At 44.8% G+C, this 21,674-nt stretch overlaps 1 protein-coding gene across 13 annotated transcripts in view; it reads left to right on the top strand.

Annotated features, from left to right (window-relative positions):
• Positions 1 to 21,674, top strand: part of PTPRF (protein tyrosine phosphatase receptor type F) — a 392,972-nt gene that overhangs the window by 286,398 nt on the left and 84,900 nt on the right. For 7 of the 13 annotated variants that reach the window (XM_069788950.1, XM_069788945.1, XM_069788949.1 and 4 more), the window contains exon 7: positions 13,048 to 13,158. In XM_069788950.1, coding sequence (XP_069645051.1) covers positions 13,048 to 13,158 — 111 coding nt within the window. Of the gene's footprint in view, positions 1 to 4,203; positions 4,222 to 13,047; positions 13,159 to 21,674 lie in introns of all 13 variants that reach the window. The other 6 variants (XM_069788947.1, XM_069788944.1, XM_069788939.1 and 3 more) reach the window with 1 other exon arrangement.

Below are 21,674 nucleotides of genomic sequence, written 5' to 3'. Positions count from 1 at the left end.
CAGGTGATGTACATATGAGTTCCGGCAGCCAGGGTCAGTGCTACACCTCTAACCATGTTTTAAAATTAGTTGACGTTGTGACGAAAACTCTCTCAATATAGATCAGATTGTGCTGATGCTTCACAGTTCCTCTGTAAAGATTCTTGGATCACAAGCTCCTGAAGACTTCAAAGCAACTCTGATAGTATTCATACTCAAAACTCTTGAATGCTTCCAGTGAGTTTCATAGTTGAACAATTGCTCTTCCACCTTGCTCTTCAGAAAACTTATGAAGAAAATGTCAAATTAGAATAAATATTCTGAATGTTAACATACAGATATCTTTGCCATGTAAGGAAACTCCAGAAACTCAGGGAACATTGTCATCTTTCATCTAGTAAAGAACTTGGTCTTACAAGAAGTATCATTCTCTTTTAATCACCATCAATTAACTGAGTTATGGAACTGTGCCCTAGACCCTAGTGTGGCTTTCAGGCAATTAACTGCAAGTAAAGTATCAGAGAGGGCTCTGCAGGTGACTTCGGTCACTCTCTGGAAAAGTATAGGTGCCTCTAACAAAGAAGCAGTGGGAGCAGGCTTGCCAGATCATCTTGCTGCATTTATGCCCTCAGAGTTACCAGCAAGCGTTTTCATTTTGGTCTTGATCCTATAGGTAGAAGCACTACTTATTTGGAAACAAAAGGAATACCCAACATACACAGAACAAACTTGCAAAAAGAGGTGGTGCCTGTCCCAGTGAAATGGCAGTGACGGACATATCCTGCTTCACTGGTGATAGCCAGCAGTCAGTACCCAGCAGAAGACATTCAGCTCCTGGCAAGAAACAGCTTTGAGTCCAGACATCAGATGGGCATCGACTTGGGACAAGGTGTGTAAGGACAGCCCAAAAGAATGGGGACTGGGGAGTATTATCCAAAAGGATCAGGAAACCCACACAAGGATGGATGCTTTCTCAGAAAGGACTGACTGGACAAGGGTTGAAGCAATATCACGGCCAACCACTTGACAGCTGAAGTTTTTTATGCCCTGGAAGATCCTGTACTGCACATCTGGGTCTTGCTGTGTGAGGCACACACAGCAGTGATGGGATTCACACAGACTCCCTGTTGCAACTGGTGGCAAATAGCCAGTCTTTTCTGTAGTACTTTCACTTCTGAAAATAGTTTCCCCTAAAACTATGTTGGGAAGTAGGCGAAAGCACTGTCAGAGTTCTCTGAGATTCATTGTTGCCCTGCCCTAGTGCCCAGTTGCAGCCAGCAAGAGCCTTGGTTTCTTTGTTTAATGTTGCTTTGGAGTGATTTTTTTGGTGGTCTAGGTTCCTACAAGGAAGTGGTGTGTTGATAGGTGTGGGGTGAGTTTGTGTCAGCAGAGTGAAGTCCCTTCTCCAGCAGAGCCTCTCCTCCACACTGGGAAATACTGATGCAAATAATCCCATGGGGTTTTCCAGTGTATCATCCGATGTTCTGCCTTGCTTTGGGTGCCTGTCTGTGTGCTTCCAGTACACAGAGGATGTCAGGGTCAGCATTCATTCCTGCCTGAATTGAATGTATGGGTTGTTATTCACTGTCTGTTATCATGAAAGGGAAGTAAACTCTCCTTCCTCATGAGTGTTTCAAACCTTTCAAACACAAGGAATTGGGTTTGAAGTTTGATCTTGGGGTGCCCTTTGCCTAAAGCAGCCTGGTGATCGCAGGACACAAGTTGGCCTCAGTAACCATTTGAGTGATGGCACCTCCATCACTTGATGGACTCTCTTATGCTGGCACTCTGTGGCCTATGTGCTGTGATTTTGTCCCTTTGAGGGACACCCTGTAAGGACGACAGCCAGAGATGCCTTATCATACAATGTGAAGGGCAAATGGAAACTTTTATTCCTTCTGGATAAGGAAATTCGGGGTCCAACAGAAAAGCCTTGTGCACGCTCTGTAATGGTGTCCTCTGAGTGAAGAGTGAATGTCTTAACTTTGCAAAGGTGAGAGAGACCTAGAACAAACACTGCACTAAATACAGCAAGCCTCCGCGCTGCTCCCACAAGAGTTGGCTTACATTCGGAGGGCAGGAGGATTGAGATTTAACACAGGAAAAAATGAGCTGGTCACACTTAAGTTTTAGGGAATCTACTTCAAGTATGCAGTTGCTCCTAGAGCTGTGTGTAGACAATTGTGTATTAGAGAAAGGGTTTAGCCTCTACAGGGAGCAGATTTAAAGATTTGCTGCAAATCTTTTCAGTTCTAGGGCAGAACAACAAACCCTATTTCAGCCAGATGAGAGAGAAGGAAGTCCTGTTTTCTGCCCCTTGGGCTGTGCTCAAAGTCATTGCACCATTCCCATGGGAAGTGACACACTGTCGTGATGCTTTTCTTAACTCTGAGAATTTTGGAAGGGGACAGGGGGAGGCAGGGGCGGGAGGAGGGAGGCCCTAGACCAAACAACAAAAATATCACTTGGCAAACTTTCCAAACAGGCAAAGAGAAATAACCCTGTTTTCCGTGGCTGTGCTATTCCATGCGAGTATCTCTGGGTATAACTGTTCTGTAAAGCAGCAGATTTTATTATTGCACAAGAGAGAATACCCACAACTTCAGTCACTGCAAGATCTTTCCTGATGCTTCAGTCATCTGTGGATAGAAGGCATCAGAAATTATAAAGAGACATAAAGTTAAAATGGGGTAATGTCATCTTGGCAGAGGAAAATGCTAAAATGAGTAGTTTGAATTGCTGCTCCTGCTTAGAGAAAGGACTCTGCCTAAAGGAAGGGTAGTTAGGAAAGAAAAAGAATAAGTATAAATATTGTAATTACTTTTTAAGAGGCAAGTTAAACATGCTTAAAATATGCCTTCTTTGTATTTACAGAAATTCTTTTCTGTCTTTCTTTCCCATTGGGTGATCATTGTTGTGGATAATGGAATGAGCTGTAAATCTGAGATACACGACACTCTTGTATGCATACTGGTATTTATTAATCAATACACTGAACATGATTTGACACACTGTGTCCTGTTTAACCCTGTTTTTCTGTCTGTTTAAACTCCTCAGTTTTCTTTGGTAAGTGCTTGGTATTCAGATCCTACAAATCTGCATAAAACCAACACATACCATGAACTGCCTATAGATTCGATCTGCATGAATCTCTCCCTTATACTAACAGCCTTCATATGTGCAAGATAAGACCAAGGGGACAAAAGTGGGGATTAGAAGGGTTCCCTGCCAATTTGCCCAGCTGGAGCATCTCCCCTTCAATCATGCTTCGTTACTGATTGAATGCTGAGCTCAAGACACTGACCAGTGGATCCTCCACTTGCTAAACACATTGACCTCATAAAACAAACCTTTATAGATCATTGCAACAGGATAACTTAACCTTACTCCCAGTGAAGCCCTCCTTATAAGATACTCTTCATTATAGCATGTAAAATTATCTCCAGTGCCTTATAAAGAGGGTAGGGATTCCTTTCTCCAGCTAACATCCAAATTAGGCAGGAACAACAGAGGTCTGGCTAGCGTGCCATTGTTACATTACCAGAAACTACTTCATTTCAAAATATTTCTGTATGTAAAGCTAATGCTGCATGACACCAATTTCTGTGCCGGAGGGAACCTGATGCAAAGGTTATGCGAATGCGGTGAATGGCTCAAAACTGATTTGTTACACTCTCCCCTTAGTTTAATTTCTTTAAACGAGCAGATTTTGTCCCACTGGTCATTCTAACCTCAAAGCAAAATTGCACCTAGCGCCCGCAACCATGCACTTTCCACCCCTCCTGCCCAGCACAGTCACGGTTACACAGCCCCCAGGACACCCCCTCCTTGTTCTGTATGAGGAATGAAGGGGCATTGCACCATCTTCCCAACGTGTCCTCCATCTCAACTGCTTGAACAGTGGTGTGGATGAATGCAAGTTGTGAGGGCAGCCAGCAACGCCACCTCGGCAGCTTAGTTCGGCCCCCGTTCATGAGGGTGGTGGCTTTAATGGCAAGATGCAGGGCTGGATGCTGCGCTCCTGGAAGCGATGAGCTTTACTAACCTCCTGAGAGTGTCACTCTGACTTTTATTGCACATCAGTTTCTTTTTGTTTATTCCTGTCGCGCTAATACAAATTCTAGCTTTAAAAAAACTTTCTGCTTTTTAGTTATAATTTTCTTCCTTTCCTCTTTGTACTAATGCTTCTCTCTAATCTTATTTGCATTCAAATTACCTCACCAGGTGGTACACCGATCAGAGGTAAGAATGCTGAAATGTGCCTCCAGTTGTCACATCACTCCATCTCCTGTCTGCCTTGTCCCTTCTCCTCCAGTGTTTCTCATCTCCAGCTTTTACTCTCAGCCCTAACTCTGCCAGCGCTCTCGCTCATCTGCACTCTCCCACTAGTGTGTTTATTTTGGTTGGTTTTTAGCGTGATTTCTTGTAGACTCATCCATTGCGATTTTGCGCTGTTGAAAGGGGGTTATTCAACGGAAAGTTTGCAAACTGGAAAATGGTCCCTGGCCTCCGCCACGGGAGGGTTGATGTCTCCTGCAGCTCCTGCAAGTCTCTGAACTTCCCGCGCAGGTGTGGCCTCTGAGGTTTTGTGTCTAGGGGGTTTCAGATGGATTGCTTTGGTGTAAGAGTAAGGAGGTAACATTTTCACAAGAGAATAGTCAAATTCTTCGCTGCTGCTGCTGATGGGCATGAAACTCTAATCAGAAGGAGATAAATTCTTGAAAGTTTGAGCAAATCTGGCTCTGAGATAAGGAGCACCTTTGTTTGTGTTCCTCACGTTTGCTTTTCAAGTGTGCTAACCCTCTAATGTGGCGGCAGAGTGGAGTGCCACTGCCCCAGACCCCGCTTTCTGAACCAGACATGCTGATGTTGCTTTGCAGCACAAAGATTTGTTTTAAATAGATGAATCAGAAGCACATCTGGCTGCTTTAAGCCTTCATTAATTAAACCCACCCCTGGTTTGACAGCCCAGTGTGCACAGTCCCTGGCTAGTTTTCACAGCCTGTATGCACCAGTAATGACTTTCCAACTGGAGTGTTGTCTTTTCTAGCCTAAACACTCAAAGCTGTCTCTATAGATTAACTTTAGCGTGTTAATCAGCGTTACATGCTAAGGCCCTTTGAATTCTCTTGTGGTTTTGGTTACCCCTGTTGACTGACCCCTGGATTTCTCGAAAGAATGACTGCCACCTACAAATCAACACAACCTCGTTCGTTCAGTTTTCCCCCTTCTCCCCTTTCCTCCCCCTTTTCCCTGAATCACTGTTGGAAGTTAATAATCTGACTCTTTGGAACTGGTTCTGTTGCTGGGGGTTAATGTTTTCAGCTCCCGTTAAGTGATTTTAGAGTAAATGTGAATTGCCGTTTGATGTGTATTTGCATTAAGTTGCCTCTGTAGCAAATCTGGGTCAGAGAAAAAGACTGCAAACCTTATTTTGATATGAACGGGCTTATATATCTGTCATTTCTCCCTTTGGAATGCTGGAGATTGACAGCTGTGATGTTACAAGCTCCTTAAACTATTTCTTCATCTCCTATTTCTACTGCAAATCCTAAAATGAAATGACAGATTGAATGCTAACTAGCCAAGCGCTCTGAGCTCCCAGCCATGCATGCCGAGCGTGCAGCCATCCCGGGGCCTCCCTGCACGCTCGCTGTGCACCCGCCCTGTCTGATGACATTAGTGACTCAGCACCAGAACCGCGTGGATGCTCCATACGTCTTGCTTGGGAACCGAACACATCTCTGTGAAAAGAACCATCCATCTCATAAAACATAAGTTCCCCGCATCCCCACCCCACTTCCCACCCCCGTTTGAGTCCTGATGAGGTATTTTAAGAATGTTCTTGACATTATTTAAAATATATGTGTCCTGTTTGAATGTCAAAGATGACATTTCTGTGAGAGCAAACAGAAGCCACGTGCTGCTCTCTGGCTTCTCCCAGAGGATTTCTGTCAGCCTAATGCCTTTTATTTAAAACGGAGGTCATTGAATTTCTAAAGATAACGACAGATTAGATGAAAGTGCTTTTATGATGGTGAGGTTGTGTCCATGTAGAAGTGACTGTTCTGCCATGTTCTATACCCAGCTGCACTCTTGTTCCTCATTAAGGTAAGTTTGATGCTTTGGAATCCATTAATTTGGTCTGAAAGGAAGGGTGAACTAATGACTCTTAACGAACCCTTTTGGTAATAATGTTGGGGGGGAAGGGGAGGGTTTGGTTTGATTTAATTGCTGCTGTGACTGTGTCGCTAGGAGTTGTGTGTCTGGAGTACTTGGGAGGTTCAAGCATTACCCAAGGCCTTTGTGCCAGAGCAGCAGAGAACCCACTCGCAGGGAGCAGCATGTGGTTAGTGAGATGACCACCTGAGAAATTCTACCATGCACCTCTCCAAACAGGAGGAGATTTTTCTCTCTGTACACCTCGTTTGGCCTTACCCCCATGTATTTGGTCCTTTCTGTCCAAGACATCTCTGGCTTCCCTAAAATGGGAGGAGCTCCCAACTATAATTCAGAATCTCTGTTTGTAGCGTCACTCTTTACCCCTCTGGGACTGCCCCAAATAGTAATTTTAATCTTGAAATCCCTATTTGTTCATCAGAAAGGCATGGAGCCACTAGATGCCCATCAGATTAAGGAATAGCTAGCTTCTTAAAGTGACCCATAGATAGTATCAGCAAATCCATGTTTAAGCAAGTTCTGTGCCATTCTTATTTTCCAAGTAGAATATAAGATGTTCATTTCCAGCGTTTCTCTGGAATTGAACTCGCTCAACCTTTTGTGAAATCTGGCTGCATTTTCCTGCCCCAGGCTGTAAGAGAGAGCAGAGCACGGTTGTGTGTCTGGTGGGTGCTGGACTGAACAGGCATTAGATCGGATGCACATGAGGAGATAAAGAAATATCATCATCTCAGGCATTATCCCTCTCCAGTCAGATTTATTTGTTACTTTTCTGTCACCACAGGAAATATCTGAGCTTCCTATACATAAGAGTATTTCTTCCCTGCAGACATCAGCGTAGCAGAGGTCTGTCTGAATTAACTTTAGATCAGCTCACTTGGGTGTCAGAAGCTGTCTGTCTGGGAAGCCAGGTAAACACCTGCACTGACTTCTGTATAGCTGCAGCTAAACCTTTTCCAGTCTCAAGCGAACTGGTTTAAATATAGCTCCAGTATTTCGACGCTATCCTGCGAGCTGGAGCGTAAAGCTATCCAAAGAGATTAGAGGAAGCTAAAAGAATTTTGCTGTCTCTTTTTGAGCATGTGTTTATACATTTGATTGCACTTTGTATATGATAGGATTTTTTTCCTGTTTCTTGAGCTTTTCCAGTCACAAAAAATAAGTGAAAGGAAAACAATTTAAAAATGAGAAGATATGCTTGCAGGAGCAGACAATGTTGGGGGGAGGTTGGGTGGGGTAGTGCCTGGAAATGTTTGTAATGCCATGTTTCTTACTGTCAGAATTCAGATTGACTCATGTCCCTTTAGAAGCACACAGAAGCATTACCGTGCATTTGACACTGCTGTTGTTTTGCTTCTGACACAGAGTCCCCTGAGATTTTCTGTACCTGCTGGTGAGAGATCAGAGCATCCTGAAACTCCGCTGTCTAAGAGGAGACCTCGTGCTGCTGAGCACGTTGGGTCTCCTCTACTCCTTCTCTGCTCAAGTCCAGCATGGTGGCAACAGTTGGGTGCTATCAGCAGCTGCCTCTGGTGCACAGGAGAGTGATTTCTCAGCAGCACTGCCATCCAGAACAGGCCCCTTGCATACCAATCACCGGCCTTTCAGGCATAATGACCATAATGAACGCGAACAATGAAAATATATTTGTAGTTATCTTGTTTTGCATAATTAGCAGTGCTGATGGCTGATGGAGGCTAGGTGCAGTCCTCTGTAACAGCAGAGAGATGCTGCTGTTATAAATTACAAAAAATAGTGAATATGGGAAAAGCTTATTTTCATTATTAGCGACTCTTCTGTGGTTTTGGTGTCTTTCAGTTTTTCACAGCTCCCACAGCAAGTGTTGGTTATCTCAGGCAGCAGTCAGGGTGTCAAAGTCCAACTCCCTCATTGTCAGGGCTTCACAGCATCTCTTTCTCCACCATATTCACATTTATGGGTCCTTGTTTGGTCTGGGCTTGCCTCTGGCCCTGCTCCACAGCTCCCTGGGTTTATTAGGAGGATTGTCCTTCTATGGGAGGGAATTTTTAGCAGAAGGGGGATTGGGACCCACGCCTGAGCACTGGCTGAAGGAGTGGCCAAGAATACTGCTTCAGGAAAAGTCAGGCAGTGTTTCTGTGAAGGAAGCTGATGGAAGGGAGGGGTTTGGGGTAGCCACATACTCTAGCATGCAGGGTGGGCAAAATTTACCTCTTCCCCGAGAGGAAGGGCCCTGGTCAGGTTCATTAACATCTGCATTGCAAGTCCTTTCCTTAGACGAGTGCTGCAACTGCAGCCTGGTTCTTCTGACTCTTGGGTACTTACGGGAGCTTTTCATTCCATGTCTAATTTTATAACCAGGGCAAAAGGTCAGTCCCCCCGCTCTGAGCCAGGGGGGCTGAGGCTGTGAATGCCCTGCTAGAGAAATGGAGCTGCTCCTGCTGCTGGGGACGGAGCTCCGACCTGAATAGATACAGAAGTATGTTGCACCAAGAGCTGCTGTATTTAGCTCGGTGCAGTGCTCTCTGGTAGAAGAGAGCACAAGCACCCGATGAGCTACAGAACAGGATTTCAGAGAGATCAATTTGTATGGCAGCTTGGAGCTTTTTACATTTGGTTTGTCACCTAGAGGAGATGGTGACAAGCTCTCCATGGCACAACAGTACCCAGTGCTGCCAAGAAGCGGCCCTTATCAGGATCTGCCTTCCCCATGCTCTCTCTGTGTAGTGCACTTTTTAAATGCTTCTTTTAACCACTGTCACTGCAACTAATGATTCTGCCTGAGCACGAGTATATTTGAATAGATAAGTATCTTGGAGAGCTGCTAACGGGGCTGCTGTCTGTGCCCGAGTTTAAAAATCAAAAGAAAAAGCTAGGAGAGGAGGGAAGGGACTGGCAAGGAGGTACCAGCACAGAGTAAGGAGCCTATAAGGGATGCTTGTCAGTCAGCAGGGCTGGCTCCTGCCCTCAGCCCCAGAAAGCTCTGCCTTGTCACTATTCTCCCTGGCACTGGAGAGCAGCCAGGGGTTTTTCTCAGGAGCTGTCAGCTCTTTGATAAACTGAGATGTGTTATCAGAACAGATCTGAGCCGCAAGCGAGATTGACATGACATTGCAGCGTGGTGAGGAATGGCTGCCCCTCTTCTGCTGGAGCCCCGCTGTGGTTCAGGGTGCTTAGGAGGCAGCGGAGGTTGAGTGGTGCTCAGCAGGGAGAGGTTTCATTCTGATGTGCGTGTACCGCTGCAGAGACCCATGAGCTCCCAAACAAGCTGTTTACTGCTCTTCTCTCTACACATACGGACGTCCTGATGGAAGATGGTCCTCATGCATCCACTGAAGCTGTGCTACCTTATTGCAGATCAGGACTCAGCCATGCAAACGAGAACAAGGCACCTGGCACAGGAGCACTGGACGAGTCCATATGAAAAGTCTGCAGTAACATCCTGTGTGAACAAGACCTCACTCAGCAACTTGTGCAACATAAATCCCAAAATAATGAATAAATCGGCCTTTATAGCCCTGGTTTGCAGAGAGACACAGAAGATTATAAGATGAGATGTTGACAGGGCTAGGAATAGAAATCAGGTCCTTTGCACTTGTCAAAGCAAAGACTTCACTGTGCTTTTGAAGGTCTTTGGATGCAGCTTCCATGAACTTCAAGGAAAGGAGCTACTCAAGACTCAGTTCTTCCTTTCCTGTAGCTCCTTATGTCCTGTCCAGCCTAGACTTGAACCCTCTAAGAGATGAACCTGTTGCCTTTCTCTGGGATGACTGAACTAGAGCCTGGAGCATTTTACACTTAGGGAGTTTTTCCCAAGGCTCAGATGCATTTGTGTCTCCAGCTTTCTGATCCCAGCAATGTCTGAGCTTCTTAACTTTATTCATAAATCTCTGTACCCTAAGATACCCTACGCTCTTCTGTATCCATCACTTAATTGTAGGCTGTCCTTCAAGAAAACCCCTATAGTCTCGCTGACTGTCATCAGTTTACCATGATCCTTCCACTTTCTGCTATCTGTCAGCTATACTGTGAGATCTGTATGTTTGTCTAATGATGATTTATTGCAGTAACTGGTTTTTTTCTGGTTCAATTGAGAGGTTTGCGTTAACTTCCTTCTGCCTTCTAGGTTCTCACTTGCTCCTAATGCACCATAGTTTGAATAGTCGTGCCAGCCCAGACAAAACCAGAATCCCTTGCCCAATGTCCCTGAGGAGTTTGTAGGCAGTTGTTGACACGTTACATGTTTATAGTATGATTCTAGAAATTGGTCCGCATTGGCTCCAAAGCTGACAGGCAACAGCAGCATGTAATCCGAAACTCCCCTCTGCCTTCATTTTCTTCATCCTCTTTAAGTTTTCCTCTTCTCTCTCCAGCACTGATGTTGGAGCCCCTAGAGATAAAGAATAGTTTGACTACCCAATGTTTAAGAGGCATGGTGATCACAAGTATAAAGGGTATAAATGCCAGCAATATGTATTAAATGGCTAAAAGGGGAATATAAAAAGGTATGTGTTCATGGCAGAATTATCTAGGGATCTTACTTTTTTCTAGGGACACTCCACTGCCTGTCACCTGAAGCTCGCTCTGCTTTCAGCCCAGGCAGCTGATGAGGGCTACAGGCTAAATCAGAGATGGGGTCTTCCTCGGGGTCATGACATGCACTCTTTTTTGTTTGTTTGTTTGTTTGTTTTTAAATTTGGGTGCATTTTACAGCAAACACTTTTTCCAGCCAAGCTTGTTGCAAGCACTCAGAATGAACTCTGCAGCACATGTGTGCCCAAAAAATAATGAGTGGAAATTAAGAAGGGGATAATATATGGTGAGTTCCAGGGAAATCTTCCTGACAGAGAGCATAACCAGGCTGTGGCATCAGTTCCTTGAGGAAGTGGTGAAAGACCTATCACTCGGCACATTTAAAATGGGATTGGACAGAACACAAGTACATTTACAACAAGGAGCAATCCTGCCCTGGCCCCCAGGGATGCACAAGATAACCTAATAGGTCTTTTCCTTTTCTAGATTCTCTGATTCTCTGTGTCTTGTCAATGCTGGGAAGCTTCGTCCTGCTCCACTGCCTGTCATGCTGCTGTCTGCTTGAAGATGTTTTTCCCAGGCAGCATGTAGAAATTCAACATTCTCCCTGAATTAAGCAGCAGTGCTCCGTAGGCTTTGGCCTGTGGGTGTCCAGAGAGCGCCGTGGCTAGAGAAAGCTGGCAGGTCCTTTTGTTAGTAGGTGGAAAGACTTCTGCAAACAAGCTTTCTCTGTCTAGCTGAAGCCTCATTTCCAGCACTAATGCAACAATAGGGAGGGCTCTCTACATCATTTTTATTATATGGCAGAACCCAGGGAAGTTCATTTTTCCCGATGACATATAGACTTATGCTACAGTCTCAATTTATCCTTCTAAATAATGTAGGTGGCAGTGGTTGATTCACATTAGTTTTTCTTCTGTTCTGATGATATGAAAAACTGAGTTTGACCTCTGCAGCTTGAACCAGCGAGAAGGGAGAAGGCAATTTCACCAGCTATTCTCAGTGCCACTCTCAGTGGTCGTTTTGAACCGTGGCAGGCAGAAATGAGTTCAAATCCTTACAAGCAAAGGGGTTAATGTTTTCTTTTAGTTCAGTATATGGTTTGTGAGCAGAGTTCCCTTCTTACAGGCAATCCTAACCAGCGGAATCTGAGCACTTGGAGGCACTTTAAAAATTATTTCCATGTTGCCTGGGGGGAAGCAGGCTGAGCACCAGCCACTTCAGTGTCTGGCCAACAGCCGTTGGCTCCTGCAGTGCCAGCTTGCTGTCATATGCAACCTGCTTCTTTCTTCCTCTGCATCTCCATCTTTTAGTCTGCATATGGGGCTCGGTTAGGGGAGTTCACATGTGACTAGTTTTGCAGTCATCTGTGCTAGGCAAGAAGTTGGATGAAAGACCAGCCTCCTAGGCTGAGCGGTGCTGGACGCCAGTAAAATAGGCTGAGCAGATGAGAGAAAATCACCTTAGACCAACACTCACTTCCACATCATGGGTACTCTACAGGTTCCCCATGTAAATTGCTACTCTGTGTGCTCTGACAATTATTGCAATTATTTAGATGTGCCCCTCATGCATCTGGCACTTTGGGGATGGGATCACATCATGTCCTGAGGAACCTGCAGTCTGCGCTAAGCAACTGTTCCTGACCCAAAGCTGGAGAAGCAGACACTGCTGGGACAAAGGGAGAGTGGCTTACACGCGAGCGCCGTGCAGCAAAATGGGTGTATTGCATTGGTGTACATCTTTGATGTCTCAGACCGAGTTTCTAATCTTTTTATATCACATATAATGAAATCTGAAAGAACAAGGAGATCACTGATGCGGAGAAAGCTGACAAAAGTCGAAGTGTTTTCTCAAAAGGGGATGTCTGTTGGAAGGAGGGGTGGTGAGGTGGGAGAGATGGGACTCTGCCAGTTTCTGCAGGAAGGTCGCTATTTGTTGAGTGTTTGCTAGGTTTTGCGTGCATCAGATAAGAAACAAACAGCTACAGTTAGTGTGCTTTGTGTTTGGCTGGTTTGATTAAAGGCTTGTTAGACAGGATTCCCATACGAAGCTGTAATTAATGTGTGTGTATGTGTACGGTTTTTTTCCTTTATTGAAGCAATGAATACAAGTGGTTGGGGTGGTTGGAAATACATCAGTAACTGGTTCCCTGTACATTAAAAAAATAACAATAATCAATTTCAGAAGCTTCTAACAGCAGACTGGGTACCTTTTGGCTGCATGCTGGTACCCTGTAGGTAGGAAACATCATGATATATTTATCCAGGAAGATACTTTAAAAGCGTGGGGCATGGCCTTCCTTTTCTGAGGCTGGCTGTTCATTACCAGATTTGCCATAACCTGAATTGTCTGTGTCGTTTTGTTTGTGTACAGGAGCTCTGCAAATAGAGAACAGTGAGGAGTCAGACCAAGGCAAATACGAATGTGTTGCAACCAACAGCGCAGGAACCCGCTACTCTGCCCCAGCTAACCTTTACGTTCGAGGTAAGAGCAGCTTCCACGCAAGGAGGTCACTCTTCTGCCCAAAAGGCTCCATGGCTTTCAGTGACGGAGTATGTTCCCTGTCTTAGAGCCCTGATCACACTTCGTGGATTGTGTGATGTGGCCTTTTGCTCAAAAAACAGCAAGTTCAGTTAAAGGATATCTTTGATTCATGTTGGGTTTGATTCACATTTCTGGAAATTTGTTTTTGCTGTTTATATGCTGTTATGTAAAATGCTGAAATATGGGCAGAATTGGAATTCCTTTCTCCCTTGAACTCCCTAACTTTGTGTCATAGTTGGGATCAAGGGGAGCTTAATCCTCTTAGTATAAACTAGCCTTTGGTGGAGTAGTGTAAAACTGGTCATGCTCTGATGAGCCAGAGGTGCTCAGCTATAGGTGAACCGATATTTAGGCCTCTGCCTTGGAATGTGTATCTTTAAAAACTGAACAGCTTTTTGGAGTTGTCCTAATCCATCTGACATGCATTGATGATTGAGCCTCTGGGTATTAATGGCTCACACTGGGAACCTGCTGGAAATTAGCCACAATTCATGTAAAGTGATTTTTCTAATGGTTATGCTACGTTGCCGATTTAAAACTGTTTTCAACATACCAGAATAACTAGGTTTTACATTACAACAGTCTCCTGCCAGTTTTCTTTCTCTACATTAAAGGTGTTTGAGTTAGCTTGGAGAGAAGCAAGGGCTAAATTCCCTTTACTTTCTGTTAATTTCGGCAAGAAAAAAATGTGCTGCTTTATATGAAACTCTGTGTAACCAGAACCACTGGTCAGGAAACCCTGGGACATGTAGTATGGATTCTCCCAGGAAGAGAAAGAAGATTCCTGTGCTGGTGCAATCCATTGTTTGTTAGGAAGTTAGAAACGGATTTTATTTCCACATAGTAAATCAACTGTCTAATAATAAAATCTCATCTTCATTTCTTCCTTCCTCTGTTTTGAAGAACGAAAACACAACCTTAAAGCTGTATATGCATTGGTTAGTATGGAAAGAGGACATGAGAATGATTAAGTCTTCACATTCTGTGTGTTTGCTTCTAGGGGTGGCTTCTGGCATTGTTTTCTTTGCTTATTCTGGGGGACTGCTTTTTTATTTTGCAGCGTAATTTGGATTATAAGAGTCTTTGGAAGACTGAAGTACCCAATTAAGCATATTCAGAAGATGAAGCTATATCTATGCAGTGGAATCACTCATTTCACTCTCACAATGTAATTATGGATGATTTTAAACTCCCTGTATTCTTGCAAGTTCATTTTTCAGGCAAGCTGTACTGAAAGTCATCCCACATTGTCACTTTGTACTCTGAAGGAAAGGATCCTAGTTACCAGATTGGCTGTTGTTGCATAGGTTTGTGTGGATACCCAGCCATTTTGCTTCAGTATTTGGGATGTTTTTGCTTCCTGTGACATGCTCAGACTCTCAATGTTCTGTTTTCTATAGAGGTGTGGCTGAAAAAAGGTACAGGAGGTTCAAGAGGTAGAAAAACCTCCTCTTAACAACTTTGCAATTTCTTACTAATGAACGCTCTTTATTTAGCAAGTGAATCCTGTAGGGCTGAGGAGTGTACTGAATTTTACATTTGGCTTGCTGCTCAGCAAGATTCGTCTGTCCTGTTTGGGCTAGGCATGGGCCGTGAATGGTCTGCACATGTGAGAGGATCCTGACTTTCACCGAAGAAAGCATGTTTTTAGACATATGCTTTGCTGTTAACTGTCATTTTCTTACACATAAATTTTTGGAACAAGCCTTTTTATTGCACATAATCTTTACAATGTCAGTCTCCAACCTGTGTGATCCTGACAAAGCCCTGCTGTATATTTAAGACAGGATACCCCATAAATTACTATCAGATGAAATTCACTGTGCATACTAGGTCCTAGATGGTATTTGTGCTTACAGTTTCTAATAGCAAATGTTCTACCAAAAAGTATCATATTGTTACCATATTAGTTAATGACTTCAAAAAGTTAGTCAAACCAAGAACAATACTTTAATTATTTAACAAGCAAGGAAAAAAAGGAAAATATCTTGCTTTCTCAGGTCTGGGATGCAGAATAAAAGAATCCCTGTTTTTTCTTCTTGTGACAGTCCTACAGTGTTGTCATTAGACAGATCAGTGACTTCCAGTAGGGTCTTTAGAAAGTGCCTGCATCTTTACTAGAGAAGACATTAATTAATGCTAAATTACATTGGAAATTACAGTGGAAATTGTAGTGGAAATTAAGTGTGTCAGCTGCACTGCCACTGCATGGTGGTTTCCTAATGATTGACCTCGTTGCAGTGAATACCTAAGAAGCTGGCCACTTTCTCGGAAAGCATGTCTGAGTACTGAGCAGCAGTACTAATTTCCACCCTGTGTAGTTCTCAGGACTGCTTGTGCCTACTCTCATTTACAGCCTATTGGTTTTTTAATAGTTCAAATGTTTTCTTGACTCTTGGGGTTTATGTTTTTGATCATGTCCTCCCCTTTCCTAGCCTCCCAGGTAGTCCTTTGTGAGTGTGCTGTGTTAGAAAGCACAGGCTCATTAGCATCTTTATCATACTTTTCATGCTAACAAAGGAAGATACTGGGTGCTGAGAGGGAGTATCCAGGCACTGCTCAGGGCTTCCGATATCAATGAAAGAACAGGAGGCGGAAGGAGCAGGCTACGCCGGTGTCTTGTCTCTGTGAATCCTTTAGAGCCAGCACTTCTGCACAGATGGACTTCATTAAAAGTTAAAACATTTCCACACCAGGGATTTGTAAAGGAAAATGGATGCATTTTCCTTGAAGCTGTTGTTTTCACCTTACTAAGTGTGCTGGAAAGCAACTCTCATAAGCCTTCTGCTTCTGGACTGACAGGTTGGTCTGTCTGCTGCTGCAGAGCCGGGATGGGGCTGGGGACCGGGGCTGGGAGCTGACTGCCTCCCACTGCTAGTCTTCAGCGCTCCAATGCATGGAGGGTTGCGGAAAACATCCAGACCATCACAGGAGCAAGAACAGAGTGAAAGCAAGAGCGGAGAGCGTGCCAGGGCAAGGTGGCTATCTGGGGCATAGCAGGGACTTCGAAGGGGACACAGGTGGCATATTCCTATCCTGCCCCTTCAGCACAAGCATGCTTGCTGGTGCTGGTCTGGATGTTGTCATTACCACCATGAAGGAACACTCATCCATTTGTGGTCCATGGTTACATGTACTACAGTACATTGTAGCAATGATTAGATTTGGGACTTGATGGTGCTGCAGGGAGAAGGGAAGGGAATAGAAACGTATGGAAGATGTGATTCCTCTAATCCAGAGATCTTACTGTCTTAATTTAGCAGCAAAAATGCAAGAAGTTGATCCAAGACATAGGAGAAATTGATTTAAGAGTAGAAGGCAGATTGGACTTGGGGGGGGAATAAAAAGGCAGTGTCATTTTGTCATGTTCACTGGGAGTATAGGTAATTGCACTGATTCACCTATGCTGTTGGTTTTTTATGAACACATTTCCCTCTTCATTTGCCTACAGCTTCAGGGACATCTGCACAAAGAGGAGAATTTTCAGCCAAAAGACTTGTCCTATGAAATGCCTGTGAAGGTGGTGGCCTGTGTGGTGCTCCCCTCAATAGAGGCACTGGTACTTTTTCCCTGTATGAAAGGTTTTTTCTGCCCTTCTGTTTCTCTACACGTGGCATTATTTTATTCCTACTTCAGTGAAGCAGATGAGCAGGACGACTGTGTATAAGAATATCCTTATTAATACACTGCGGAGTTCACTAGGTATGTTCCCCAGTGCTGCTTACAGCAGTGAGCAATGCAGATGCTATTAGAATAGTACTTATTGGAGCATTGGCTGCATACTTCCCCATCAAATGAGAAATCTGCTGCCCAGTTTTCACTTCTTCAGTGCTGCTTTTCTCGCCTTCAGGGTATGGTCCAGTGGGGCGAGGGCAGTGAGTTCCCTGGCCCAAAATGCTACATGTACTGTAGAGAAGCAGTTGCATAGCTGCTTTTAAAAAAAGACCATTTAAAACTGAATCATCTCCTCTGTCCCCAAATCACAAACTAGTAAATCAGACTGCAGTAAATAGAAATGGTATTACTGCAAAAATCCCTGCTTTCTTGATCTGCTTTTTGAAAGGCCAGGCTAGTATTTCATTTGGCAGCAGGGAAACTTGCTTGGAGTCTGAAGTTTTATTTGCCAAGTTTCACTAAGGAGCCATCACCCAAAATGAAATCAGGATTGCAGCTCTGTCCCTGGCAGCGATTCTCTGGCCTCCGCAGGGTTTTACAGTTGGGTTCTTGGCGGCAGGTTAGGCTCAGACACGGAGGGAGCTCACCGAAATGGCTACTTGCGGCTATATGATGCTTACTGCAGTGGGGACCTTGTGTAAATAATAATAATTCTGAATGACTGACATGGGCCTGGAGCAACAAGACTTGAAGCATTTGAAAAGGACACTCTGTGCTTACGCAATATTAAAACAGCTAAAATAGCAACAGCAGTCAAAGCTTGAGGCTATTGCCAGGAGAATAGTTAAAACTGAGGACAGCGGTCAAACAGTCAGCGACCAAAACTGGGGATGTCTGAAAAATGGCTAAATAATGGGGAATACGTTTGTTTACAACCCAGCTACATGCACACTTCTGGCAACGTGCTCTGTTAAACCTGCCTCTCGTCAGGGTTGATGGTGGTGACATTACTTGACCAGAGAGGGGCACTGCTGGTGCTTGAGGGCCTGGCAGCGATCACAGACAAGCAGAGACTTGTGAGGGAGATGCCTGGATGACAGGAAACACGAATGGGCAGTTGAATCAGACCAGATGACCCAGACTGCTGCTTTGGATAGATGTCTGCCCTGGACCATCAGAAGCAGCAAAAACAGGCTGCGATAGAGGCCACAGAGTAACTACCCCTCAGCTGTTGGTACATGGCTGAGGAGGGCTACGGGTCTGAAGGGCCATGATCTCCCTGTGTACGCTCTGTGAAGTCTTGACCTCAAGATAATGCTGCAGTACAGCAATGCAACAAAGAGCAGTGACCCTGTCATGAAGAAAGTGCACTCCTCTTTATGGGATTTCAGTATTTTTAACTTCATCTCCTCTGCCCCTGGGTGCTGCTCCATGCTGAAGCTACTGCTATAGCCAAAGTTAGAGCAGCTGTAGTTCAGGCAGATGCATCTCGGCTAGTTGTAAGCAGGCTCAGGGTGAGCACAGCCAACGGCATGGCCAGAGCTGCGCAGCACTCGGCACCAGCAGACGTTTGCTGCTCAGCTGTGACTGTGTGTATCCTTGTACTGGAGCTGGCTGGCTTCAGAGCCGGAGAGGCACATAGAGGCTTCTGCCAAGTTTTCTCTTCCCCATATATTACTAGGAATATTTTTGTCGTATTTTCTCCTGGGGTGAAGTGTGTTCACCATCAGTGTTTCTATGAGCATTTTGCTATGCTGTAATGATTATAATGGTCACGGTTTAATAAATAATAGTTCTTTGTCCTTCTGCTAGCACATTTCGTCTAAAGATTTCCATGTACTTTATAGAATTCAACTAAATAAGCTTAACAGTTTTATTCCTTGCAAAGTCCTTTGACGGTTAAAACTGCAACGGAAGGCTCAAGTCTGATTATTTGTAAAATTACCTGTATGGAAAATAGAAGGAGAGTGGCTGGTGGCTCAGTGCATGATAATGCAACACAGAAATGGACTCCGAAACCTATTTCCCCCTCCTTCCCACATGACCTGCATAGACATCTGTGGAACAATTAGGCCTGCGTATCTGTGCCGACTAAATGTCCATTCCCTCCCCTTCCACATCCACTTACACAAAGGGTTAGGAAATCCATCTCTGGTGTTCTGAGATTTTCTGCTCTTAATTGAATTCATGCATGCATGTGTGTGCACTATGAATGGGAAAGGATGGTTGGGCGCCCTGAGCATCCTGTCTGTCTCTCTAGGATGGAATATACTCATCACTGTGGCATGAGAACATTGTTCATTGCATATAATGGGAGGTTGTCTTATTCTCATGTAATCTGGCGTAAAAAAGACAATCTGTCCTTTTTTTCCTCTATACCTCTAAAAGCTGTAAAGGATAAAATTTGATTTATGTGGAGAGTCCTTGAGACACAAGACGTGCGTTTGGAGATAAGCAGGAACAGGTTCATCCCCCTCTGGGTTTTTGTTAACCTCTCTGTCTTTTCGATTCCAAAGTGTCTGGGTTTGCCTTTATATTAATGCCTTGCATAGCACCAGAGGGTTTTCAGCACAGGACAGATGCTGGCAGTTCCCAGCAGAATTGCAGAGCCAATTGGGATAATGAACTTTTTTGTTGCTTTCAGGAAAGTATTAGCTTCCCACTCTGAAAAGCTTTAGAAACGTGTTCCTTTGTTTGAGCTGGTGATCTAAACTCTTAGACCTGTGCATTCATATCCTGGCCACAGCCCCCTGCCTTGTTTCAGGGAGCTAATGTCCAAGAATACACAAAAGCAGACCCATAAGCCCAAATGCATTCTTTCTGCAACAAGCTGCCATGGTTAGAGTATTGCTGCTGCTGCAAGCAGCAGACAAGCATGTCTGTGGCAGGGTAAAAGCCACATTCAGTTGGCATGGGAATTTCTCCTTACAGAGCACTGGACCCATCTGACAGTCAGGACTGGCAGACGCGTCTCTGATACGGCCTTGCTCTTGCTTCTTCGGTGTTTCAAGTTGGATCTCAAAAGGAGCCCCATTTTTGCCTTCTGGAGTTTGCTATTCTCTGGTGGCATTTCTGCCGTGACTTGATGTGCACGTAGACTGGCATGCTCAAGTTAGCTGCCAGGCAGCTCAGGTTCGTGAGAACACTGTAGCATGCCTATTGACCCATGGTATTCTACACAAGGGATAGATACTCTGGGTAACCCTAGCTTTAAATCTTCTGTCCCTACATGGAGGGGCAGATGTCATTTACTGTCACAGCTCAGAGTCATTTGTTTTGTAAAAAAGCAGAAAAACTGTTGATAAAACATGCTTCTTAGCTTAGGAGTGACATGGATACAGAACCGGAGATAAGGCAGCATGTGAATGGGATCTGTAAGGGGATGAAACTTTCCATTTACATTTATCAGGTTTATCTCGGGTAAAGCAGCAACTGTTTAAGCATTAACTAAAGGGAAAGGAGAGAGAACTTTCTGCCCAGGTGTTCGGTCTTGCCTTACAGCTGTTCCAAAATAGCCTGCTACTGGGTTTTATTCCCCATAAACCACTAATATAATAAGAGATTAAGAGATAATCCAGCAATTAGTGACAAATAGCAGGCCCCAAACTTGTTCCTGTTCGACAGACCAGAAAGTAATCTGTTTGAATTACCGTGTTTCACATGTGTTTCCTCACCTTTCCAACTGTAATCTGAAGTGTCAACATGTAGGGAAAGCCACTGCCAGAGCCTACTCCTGTCCATGCACACTGATGCAGTGCAATCCCTGCCAGGCTCCCCAAAACAAAGCTCCTGGCCGTCCCCCAGCTACAGCAGCACCCCTCACCTTGCCTCCGCACAGGCCAGGTGGCATCGCAGCGAGACCCCTTGGTATGGCTGGGGTCCGTCAGCTCTTCCCAAGGGCAGGGGGAGGCTCTGCAGCTGCTGTGCTTCTGCAGCAGGGATGAGTGTTCCCGTAGCTGTTTCAGCATCATCCCCCATCATCCCTCAGCATCACCCTTCACCAGCCTCTTGCCGTTCAGTCGCACAGTCCGAACGGGTGCAGCGGGTTGGTCCATGCTTGCAGCACTTGGAGTTTGTGTTGCCCTATTGCGAAGTTAGTGCTGCTTTCCAGAAACGCAGCCGTTCGTGGTACACCTGGTTTGTCAGACGCACTGTCCTTCCCGGGCAAGGGCAGGAAACAAATCCTCCCTGTTGGGAAGAGCTGAGCAGAAGGCAGAAGCCCTTTGCTGTCTGCTGAGGCCATGCGGATGTGATACGCTCCATTAGATTAGGAAGTAAAGTGGTGGCTTGGGAGCAGCAATAGAGAGGTTCCCTCCCATCACAGGGTCTCACAGGATTGAATGAGCCTTATGTTAAAGTTTTGTGGACCAAGAGGTAAATCCCCTGTCTGAAGCAGGCTAGAGGAAACCCGGATCTTAAGCTAGGACTGTTTGTTTTGAGGATGTTCAGGTGGGATCCTCGCTGGATGTGGCCCTTGCTTATGGGCCCGTTAAGCTCCGAGTTGGCTGCTTCAGTCCCCTGGTATCAGTTCAGTTGAAGAAATGTAAACAACTGTTTTGCTGTTCTCCTGCAAGCTCCATTACACTTCGTAGGCCACTGTTTTAGCTGTTATTGGCAGTTTGTTGCCTGGTCTGTACCATGTCAGTGTTGGTTAAAATCCTGTCCTCTAATCACTGGAAATGGCTGACTGTACCGTTGTACTGTATAATGCCACATACTGTTCTCTAATTTGCAGTGTTTCTGCTGGAAAGCAAATTCCTCCATCCACCTTCTCCTTCCCCCATCAAAAATGTGACTAATAAGCAGTCTTTAACTATCAAATCCACTTCTGTATTCTCTCA

This window comes from Haliaeetus albicilla, chromosome 8 (assembly GCF_947461875.1).
Source record: "Haliaeetus albicilla chromosome 8, bHalAlb1.1, whole genome shotgun sequence".
In the NCBI taxonomy this organism is placed as follows: domain Eukaryota; kingdom Metazoa; phylum Chordata; class Aves; order Accipitriformes; family Accipitridae; genus Haliaeetus; species Haliaeetus albicilla.
This window is presented reverse-complemented; position numbering and strand designations above follow the sequence as displayed.